General features: G+C 66.7%; 1 protein-coding gene across 5 annotated transcripts; it reads right to left on the bottom strand.

Moving 5' to 3' along the window:
• Positions 1–1,773: 1,773 nt before the first annotated feature.
• PLD4 (phospholipase D family member 4) lies at positions 1,774–8,748 on the bottom strand. Of its 5 annotated transcripts, none has more exons than XM_070775875.1 (9): positions 6,231–8,748; positions 5,439–5,622; positions 5,135–5,255; positions 4,805–4,932; positions 3,780–3,980; positions 3,001–3,140; positions 2,725–2,890; positions 2,554–2,650; positions 1,774–2,241 (listed from the first exon to the last, which is right to left on the bottom strand). In XM_070775875.1, exons 1-9 carry the CDS (start codon positions 7,070–7,072, stop codon positions 2,039–2,041), a joined length of 2,082 nt encoding a protein of 693 aa, XP_070631976.1. In that variant the 5' UTR covers positions 7,073–8,748; the 3' UTR covers positions 1,774–2,038. The 5 variants fall into 5 exon arrangements, with proteins under 5 accessions (XP_070631976.1, XP_070631977.1, XP_070631974.1 ...); XM_070775878.1 differs by having other exon boundaries at positions 2,029–2,241; positions 2,554–2,646; positions 6,231–8,746; XM_070775876.1 differs by lacking the exon at positions 3,001–3,140 and having other exon boundaries at positions 2,554–2,646.
• Positions 8,749–9,306: the final 558 nt, after the last annotated feature.

The following is a 9,306-nucleotide window of genomic DNA, read 5'->3' as shown; positions in this document are numbered from 1 at the left end:
CTCAGAACAAGGTCAGGGAGCGTCCTACAGCCCTTCAGAGTCACAACTCCTCCCCGTGGCCTTCAGGCGCCCTTTCTGGGCCTGTGGGGGTGCCGCGCTCCATGGGGGGACCTGGAGCCTGGCCCCCTCCCTGCTGCCCGGGGAAGGTTCCTGGAGCCACCTCCTTCTGCTCGGAGAGGGGTAGCTGCTCTCAGCACTGAGGGCGGGGCAGGGACGCTGGGGGCCTCTGGGCCCAGAGGGCAGCCCCCTCCCCTCCCCCGCCCTCTCTCCCGAGGGAAGTCGCATCTCCCGTGGGGGCCGGCGGGGAAGGGGCCCCCAGTCAGGGATGTGGGGCCCTCTGGAAGCTGGAGGGGGGTGCTCAGTGGGGACTTGGTCCTGCAGTCCAGGAGGTTACAGGAGCCTCTCTTGGCCCCGGGAGAGAAAACGGGGGAGTCCAGCCCCCCGGGAACACCATAGTGGGGGGCAGCCTGGCTCGTGGGCTCCACGCCTCTCTGCACACAGAGTCACGTCTGACTTACTGGGGCCGTGGTGCTGGAGGCTCTGGGGAGCCCTCAGCCGCATCCCACGAGGCCCCTGTCTCATCCCCAGATAAAACCTGGGAAGGAGCCTCCTCCCAAACTCACGGAGCTGCCGGTGGCAGTCAGTTCCTTGCTGGCTGGGTGGCCCGGGGCCCCGTTCCTCGCCAGCTGGAGGCTGCTCTTGGGGCCCTGCCTCGGGCTTGGCTGACGGACAGCTCACAGCACCTTCCTGCGTCCTGCAGCGGGCTTGGCCCCCGGCGAGAGCTGTGCCACTAACCGCCTGTTCACCCCACCTGTCCCAAGTGAGGTGGCTGGCGCCCCCCATCCAGGCAGCGGACCCGTCCACACAAGGGCCTGGGTCCAGGGTCCTCAGGGGCAGGCTCTGTCCCCCACACCCCAGAAGGAGCCCCCAGGCTTCTCGAGCCTCATCACGCTGGGTCTCCCGGGGGGCGGAGGGATTCTGCTTTGGAGCAGGCCTCTGCGGCTGGCCACCAGACCTACCACATGTGGGGCAGGCCTTGCCCTGGCTATGGGCCCTCACCATCTCCCCATCACGGCCTGGACTGTGGCCAAGCGGCCGGGGGAGCAGAGCGGTCTGGGATTCTGCTGCTCCTGGGGCACAGCTGGGGTGGGGCGGTGGGGGGTGGGCACCAGGGGCAGCAGCTCACGCACAGACCAGCTCCTGGACCCGCTGGATGCCTGGGAGGCCCGCATGGAGCCGTGGCATCCTCTCCTGACCCCCATGGGTCTGGCGGGGTTTGGGGACCATCCTGGCAGGCAAGGATGCTCACGTCCTAGCTGTCTGACAGCTGCCCCGCTGGCTCTCTCTGAGATCGTGAGGACTCGGGGCCCAGGGGTGGTGGGTCAGGGTGGACCTGGTGTCCACTCGATGGCTCCCTCAGCTGCCAGGGTCTCTTGGACATTGAACCAGCCCACAGTTCTAGCCTCAGGCAGTCTGGGGCCCTCTGCCTGGGCAGGTGGGCTCTGAAGCCAAGGTCAGAAACCAGGAGATGGTGAACTGGGCTGAGACAGGCCTCTGAACCCCTCTCTTTGCTGAACCCATCCCCTGACCTGTCCCTGGGTTCCTGTGGGCCCAGGACTGGACACCAGTGAGAGTCAGGGGCTCCCCCAGTAGGTGCCTGGCCTCGCCTCGGTGTGGCCTCATAGACACAGGCCCCTCGCAGGTATATCGAGGCTGAGCAGAAGCGGGCGCGGCCCCACAGCCGATGCACACAGAGACACAGAGGCACACGCGTTTTCTAGAGGCCCCACTTGTGGACAGGAATGGCGGCTCCGTGGGAGTCAGGGAGGGGCATCCCGGACAGCTCCCTGGAGCAGGCGGGGGGTTCAAAGGGGCTAGATTTGGAGAGCAAGTGGTTTGTGTCCGCCCTGAAGTGGACAGTCCCGCCCCTGACCAGGGCTTGTGCGAGTGAAGCTGCTTGGAGTCCAGGCTGGGGGCCAGGCAAGGCAAGGAGGCCCCACCCCGCTGCCAGGACCCCGCTGCCAGGAAGGGCCGAACCTCAGCCCTGCCAAACACAGTCCTGGCCCTGGGCCTGTCCATCCAGGCCCACGGCGTAGCGGGAGCTCCAGTCTCGCTCGAAGAGCTGCCGCAGCTGCTCCTGCACGGTGCTCACCCCCGGCTGGGCGCCAGAGGCCCTCTGGCTGACCACCAGGCCCACACCTGAGGTGCTGCTGAAGTAATCTTCTGACCAGTTGGACGTGCCTGCGGGCAGCGGGCACAGGAGGCTGGGGATGGGGCCGCACGGGTCCCTCTGCTGCCCCACCCAGCCTGGTGGCCCCTGTGGCCACTGGAGGGGTCCAACCCCTGCCCGCCCACAAACTCAGGGCTCAGTGAGCTCCGTGCGGAGATTCCCCACCTGCCCTGTGGGGCCAGCTGACCACAGGGCTGGCTGCCTCCATGGAGAGCCCTGAGCCCTCCTGCACGCAGGCCCCCTGCCTGGGGGACACGAGCTTCGTGCAGACTGGGGTGGCCTCGCGTGGAGCCCTGGAGGACGCAGGCTGCCGCCCGGCTCACCTATGTAGGCCGCCTTCTCCGTGACCATGAACTTGCTGTGGTTCACCCTGCTGAAGGGGATGTTGGAGTGGTTCCCCACAGGCACGATGAAGACTTTCTTGGGAGAACAGAGAGTGTGTGTCGGGGAGCAGACAGGCCGCTGCCCAGCCCGGCCCAGGGACGCATTCTTACCACGTCCATGGACACGTTGGCCGCTGGGTTGCTGAGTGCCTGCAGGGACCGCAGGAAGGGGAACATCCTGGGGTCCGTGTTGAGCCAGCAGCTGACCAGCAGGCGCACGCGCACCCCCCTGCTGAAGGCCGCCACCCGCAGCGCCGTGTCCAGCACTGGCCAGTAGCTGGGGGAGGGACATGGCAGGTCAGGGTCCTCGGGCCGGCGGAGCCCTGCCAGCCTGCCTCGACGGGGTCCCTACAGGCGAGAAGACAGGACAGCCCCCAGCCGGCCCACCTGGCGGGGTGTCTGAAGCGTGTGGTGGGGAAGTACTCCATCACCGAGGCGTAGAGGAACTCCCGGGCAGCCCCCATGACCGCTAGCAGCGCATCCAGGTCGCGGGTGCGGCCGTGGGGGCAGAGAGAGGGCGGTGACGCCTGTGGGGCCGGGTGGAGGCGGGTCCCTAAGGGGTCTGGTTCTGAGCTGCTTGGTTACTGGCCCGAGACCCCACCACACACCCACCCTCCAGCCCTGGGAACTGGGAATAAGGCAGGAGGCGCAGCCCGCAGGGGTGGGGCCCTGGGCTGGCCTGACCCTCGAGGAAGCTCCCTGGGGGGCTCAGCCGGACTCCCACATCGGGACACGTGTCCCTCCTCTGAGGCCAGGTCTCCACTGCAACCGAGCACTGGGGTAGCTGCCCGTACCCCAGGGAGGTTCCTGGCTGGTGGCTGTGGCCGCCTGCCCCCCGTTCCCTCCCCTCTGCGGTGGAGGGACACCATCACTGGTGCTCTGGTCCTACCCGCCCCCGCTACCCTTCCTGCTCCCTGAGTCAGACCCCACCCAGCGATGTGCCTGGAGGTTCCCGGGGCCACAGAGCATCCCCCGCCACCCAGGCCGCCTGTCTCCTGTGGATGATGATGGCAGGGTGCTCTGCCGGGGTCACCCCAGGGACCACAGCCGCGGACCTCGCAGGTGCCGCGGTCTGCAGGGCAGGCCCGGGTGGGCGAGACTTCTGGTGGGTGTGGCCGGGCAGAGAGCAGGGGCTCAGAAGGGCCTCAGGGCCTGTCCACTCTTACGGAGAAGTAGACCGTGGTGGGCACCCCGTCAAAGTGATCCCGGAGCGGCTGGAAGCGGTTGATGTGAGAGGAGAAGTTCTGAGGCCAGCGCTTGGGGAGGACAGCCCTGGGTGTCCCCAGCACCCAGTAGGTCTGGAAGGTCTTCTCCAGGTCCTGGGCCAGGCGGCTGCAGTTGTAGATGACAGCACCGAGCTCCTTCACCTGTGGGCATCCGGCAGTGCTGCAGGGGCGGGGGGCCCTGTGTGGGGCTGGGTGGACCCCCCCAGCCGGGCCAAGGCTGCCCGGCAGGCGCGCACCCCCACTGGGCAGCCAGTCTGCAGCAGCATCATGGAATCCACGTGTACAGGGGAGCTACAGGGAGGGGAGCCCAGTGGGTCCTTGCTCTTCTTACACATTATGATCCAAGGCCAATACGTGTTCATTGCCAGAAAACAATAGAAAGCATCAGCGCCCAAAGAAAAACAGCTCGTTCTTCACTGCTAATCGACAACCGCTGCTGATGGCTGACGGCTAAAGCGCTGCTTCTCCTGAAAGGGTTCCTGCTTTGTCCGCATGGCCCCTTGGACAAGGTGACCTGACCGTGTTTCCAGGCGGGTAAGCGACCTTCTACAGCAGTGCCTTTAGAGTCCTGTAACCCTCCAGTACTCTTGCCTGGAAAATCCCATGGATGGAGGAGCCTGGTGGGCTGCAATCCATGGGGTCTCTGAGGGTCGGATACAACTGAGCGACTTCACTTTCACTTTTCACTTTCATGCATTGGAGAAGGAAATGGCACCCCACTCCAGTGTTCTTGCCTGGAGAATCCCAGGGACGGGGGAGCCTGGTGGGCTTCCGTCTATGGGGTCGCACAGAGTCGGACGTGACTGAAGCGACTTAGCAGCAGCAACCAGCCTCCGGGTGTTTCTACCACAGGGGCGTTACAGACCTGCCTCCATCCCCCGAGATGACTGCCCACACGGGGACGTCAGGGGTGCCAGGGCGGACGAACTCCAGGGGGCCTCCCCTCCTGGGGCTCGGGGACTCACCTGTGTCAGGGACCGCCAGTCCATGTTGGCACTGCCCACGTAGATGTGCCGCCCATCCACCACCCAGAACTTGGAGTGCAAAACGCCGCCAGTGAGCTTTCCCATGGGCACGTGTCTCACCTGGGCACCTGACAAGGGGGCAGAGCGGTGGGTGAGCCCGCGTCGTGCTGAGCCCAGTTCCTTCCTCCTCATGGACGGTGTCCTCACCCCCACTTTACAGGTGGGAGAAGGAGGCGTTGGTCGGCCCGGGGTTCCCCCAGGCTCCCAGCCCCTCCCCAGGCAGCCCCAGAGCTCTCGCTGGCCCCCGGGCCCAGGATGGCAGGCTCCCACCTCGGCTTTCCAGGACCTGCAGGTCAGTGGAGTTCTTGGCCGGAGTTGGGGTGCTGGTGGCCACGGCCAGGGACACGTTTCTGTCCAGCAGCTGCTGCAGCTTTTGCAGGAGGGCCTCGCCCTGTTAGAGCAGGCCAGGGTGAGAGAGAGACCACCCTATCCCACAAGGAGGGGCCCAGATCTCCCCCGAGGCGGCCCCAACTGCCCACAGCTCGGTCAGACAGACGGGCAGCCTGCTGGCCTTGCTGTGTGCCTGGCCCTGGCACAGCCCGCGGGATCCAAGTCAGGGGCGAGGGCCACACACCGGCTGGGAAGACGAGTCGTTGACCCCGATGTCGGGCCCCGTGAGGGACCAGTAGAAGGAGGCCACGTGGACGCTCTCTCGGGCGGCGTCCAGCAGCTGCATCCAGGCCTGGGCCAGGGGCTGGGCGGCCGGGCTGCCTGCTACAGATCGCAGGTCCTGGGGGATGCTCTCCACGAGGACGAGCCTGCAGAGGCGGTGCCGGGTGTGAGCATAAGAGCAGCCGGCCAGCCTCGCATCACCTGCTCCATCCCAGTCAGCAAGCAGGAGGCAGAGCCCAGGGCGGATGGGGCAGGGCAGGCCTGACACCAGGAGTGCCCGGGGGGGCCTGCCCGAGTCAGGGCTTGGTGCCAGTCCCCACCCCCACCCAAGCCCAGCGTGCTCCCCTCAGAGCTGTTGGGTCTGGGCTCCTGTGGGTGTGGAGGCCCTTGGAGTCACCAACACTGACCCAGAAGGGCTCGGTCAGGGGGTGTGCTGTGTGGTTCTGAGGTTCCAGGACCCTGGGACGGCCGGGAGGGGCGGGGCCTGTGGCCCTACCCCAGGCGGGAGGGCTGCGACAGCCACCCAGTCCCGGGTGACAGCCTGTGTGTCCTGCCAAGAGCACTCCTCATCCCGCCCTGACGACCCCCTGCCTCCAGCCCACCCTCCCGGAACCTGCCTCTTCCCAGAGGAGGGGAAGAAGGACAGTGCTTGTCCCTCTGGGGAGACCCAGGCTGGGAAGGCAGGGGCGTCTGGGGCAGAGCCTCCCGGGCTTGCCCGCCCGCCGCTGCCCCGCGGAGCCCACGGCTTGCTCACCGGCAGGAGTCCTTTTGCTGATGCCGCCGCCGGGCCTCCCGTCCTCGAGGATCCCAGTCCACACGGGAGCCAAGGCCCCCAGGCCTGGCGGGCCCTTCCTCAGGGCAGCCCTGGCTCCAGGCGGAAGGGGAGGACCCCAGCCCCAGGAGGCAGGTGAGGGTCACGGCGCCCAGGCACAGCAGCACGAGCATCCCCCGCACCTGCAGCTGGAGGAAGACACCACCCGGGTCCCGGGGGCCGCACTCTCCTGAGACAGACCACCCCTGCCGCCAGGAGGGGCTGGCCAGGGCAGGCCTGAGGCCACGGCCTGGGGGCTGGACGTGTTCCCGGGTCCTCCAGACAGGTGCCAGCAGCCCCTGGGCGGGGAGTCCTGGCCCCTCGTGGCTCCTTCTGCCCCTGCCGCTCTGTCCCGGGGGTCCTGTGTGGCGGCTCATCCCCTCCTGCGGGCCCCCACTCTCGCAGTGCTGACTGCCCTCTCCCGCGGGCTGCAGGGCAGTGTGGAGCCGGGCCACGCCGGGGCCACCCGTGTGCAGCAGAGGCCTCAGCCCCTGGGCGGGGTGACCGGCATCACCCGCAGCTCTGGGCCTGGGCGTGGTGACCCCACACTCCCGGGCAGCTGGGCAGCGGGGAGGCCACCTCGTGGGGACCCTGCAGACCCTGTTCCTGGCCCAGGTGACCCTCACCCTGGCCTGGCCTGAAGGGATTGAGTCCATCACCCAGCACTGGCGCGTGTGTGCGTGTGCGTGTGCGTGTGCATCCTGTGTGCATGTGCATCCGTGTGTGTGTCTGTGTGTGCGTGTGCGTGTCTGTGTGCCCGTGCGTCCTGTGTGTGCCCGGGGCATGTATGGCCTGCTGGTTTCCCTCTCGGCGCCCCCCAGTGCGGTGTGGGCGTCTGAATCTCAGTTCCTCGTTTCAACCGCAGCAAGTCTGCCGCCATTTCTGCTTTCAGGCTGGGTCCTCTCGATGCTGGTTCATAAATAGCTGCTTCCCTTCCTGGGCTGGGCCCCCCATCCTGGCCCTGTGCTGGCCCCTCCTGGGAGCCAGGCAGTGACCCTGGCCCTGGCTGGGGGCCTGGCACAGAGAGAGGGTTGTTCTTCTGGGGGCTGGGGGCTGAGTCAGGACCCCTTGATGCTGGCGGGGGTCTCTCTCTGCCCCAGAACTCTGCAGCCAGCTGGGGACGGAGGTCTTATCTCCTCAGAGTGGTCCCTCTCACAAGGAGCTGGAAGCCAGGCAGACTGGATCCGGTTGGAGTTGTTCCCCTCCCCAGAGCAGTCTCAAATGCCACCCCAAGCAGGATGCTCCACAGCTCTGAGCTGAGGCTGCCCTCCCTTGAGTGTGGGGCGGGGTCCATGCACAGAGATGTGGTCCCCCCAACCCCACTCCCCGGCGCCCACCACCAACCAACTTCTGAGGCTTCTGTGAGGGGCAGGTGCAGCCCTCCCTCCTGGCCTTGATGGTGAGTGGCCAGTGCCACCTGGGGCCTGGGGCTGGGGTCACGCTGCCCGCCTGTGAGCACAGCTCAGCTGGGCACTGGGGCCCAGGGAGCCAGGCTGTCGCACAGGCCCCGGGTTCTGGGGGTGTCCTCCTGCAGGGCCCCCAGCCAGCCTCCATGGGGGAGGGGCAGCCATGGGAGCTGGGCCTGGGGGCGGGGGGCCCTGGAATTAGAGAAGGGGCTCAGAGCCCGAGGCCTGGCACCCCTCCCCACCAGGAGCCCCTACACCCTGAAGAAGGGAGCTTGGGGGTCTGCCACTCCCCTTCCTGCCCCAGGGGGGCTCCCCAGACCCTTCACTGATGCTCAGGAGAGGCGATCAGGGTGCAGCCCTGTGCGGGTTCCCGGGCCAGGCTCACAAGAAGGTGGGAGTGCCCTGCCCCCGCAGCCCCACCCAGGGGCCACCCAGCGGAGATGACTGCCAGGCCACCTACCCCCTTGTGAACTACAAGGGCCTGGGGAGGCCCACCGTCCAGGGGGCTCTGGGCAGCTCGACCCTGAGGACCCCATGTGTCCAGGGTTGGGACTGGCTGTTGGGAGAGGGTGACCCACCAGCACTGGCATCTCAAGGCTGTGTTGGGCTGGGAGACCCCTGGGGGGCAGCTCCGTGCTACCCCCGCCCTGTGCTGGGCAGATCCCAGCTGAAAGGGTGGGACTTGCCACCCTGCAGGGCCTGGGGTGCAGCTGCCCACCCCAGGCTGAGCTCGCCGGGAGAGCCCAGGCCCTGTGGTCCTGGCTGCACACACCACTGGAGGGATGGATGATGACCCGCAGGCCGCACTGGAGCTTCGTGACCCTCTGGGCCCAGGGCTGCTGGCAGCACCGGTCAGGGGCGGTGGACTAAAGCCCCCTTCTCAGGGCCCTCGGTCCGGCCCTCCCATCTGGCCTCGCTGGCTCTTACCTCCAAGGGTCCCGCCTTGGCGTTCATCTTGGCTTCGCCACAGACGCAGGCCGTCAGCTTGCAGGCCGTTACCGCGATCACCTCCCACCTGCCTCCTCTCTGCAGCCTGCTGCTTCCCCTTCTGGCCACTTCCTCTTCATCCTCCGTACCTCCCTCTGCGCCCTTGACAGACATCTGGAGCCGGGTGAGCCAGCTAGAGGGTGGGGCTGAGAACTTTCACAGCCAGAGAAGATCCCTCCCCAACCCCTACCCCCAAGTCACAGGCCTGTGCATCCGAGCTAGGTTTGGTGCAGACCTTGTGGTGCTAGTGTTTCGCCTGCTAACGCCGGAGACTTAAGAGACGTGGGTTCGATCCCTGGGTCGGGAAGATCTCCTGGAGAAGGGAATGGCAGCTCACTCCAGTATTCTTGCCTGGAGAATGCTATGGACAGAGGAGTCTGGCAGGCTACAGCCCATGGGTTGCACAGATTTGGGCATGACTGAAGTGACTTAGCATGCACGTGTGCATCGAGACTCAAAGAACCAGGTCTTGAGCAACATTGTTTATTTCCCCATAATACTGGCAGCCTAGGGATGGTATTGGCTCTGCAGCCATTGGGAACCAGGCCCCTCCAACTCTCAGTTCCCAATCCCTAGGCTTACCTGGCAGCCTCATGGCCACACAATGACTGCTGGAGCTCAGTCAC

This window comes from Bos indicus, chromosome 21 (assembly GCF_029378745.1).
Source record: "Bos indicus isolate NIAB-ARS_2022 breed Sahiwal x Tharparkar chromosome 21, NIAB-ARS_B.indTharparkar_mat_pri_1.0, whole genome shotgun sequence".
Taxonomy (NCBI): domain Eukaryota; kingdom Metazoa; phylum Chordata; class Mammalia; order Artiodactyla; family Bovidae; genus Bos; species Bos indicus.
This window is presented reverse-complemented; position numbering and strand designations above follow the sequence as displayed.

What these genes read in the sequence shown, in the direction of transcription:
- PLD4 (XM_070775873.1), bottom strand. Translation starts at nt 7,072, where the DNA reads ATGCCCCGGGCACACACAGGACGCACGGGCACACAGACACGCACACGC. An exon ending in CAGCAAAAGGACTCCTGCCG is followed by an intron (nt 5,623 to 6,230) that starts GTGAGCAAGCCG and finishes CCGCCTCTGCAG; the next exon opens with GCTCGTCCTCGTGGAGAGCA. An exon ending in GCAGGTCCTGGAAAGCCGAG is followed by an intron (nt 4,933 to 5,134) that starts GTGGGAGCCTGC and finishes CCCCCTTGTCAG; the next exon opens with GTGCCCAGGTGAGACACGTG.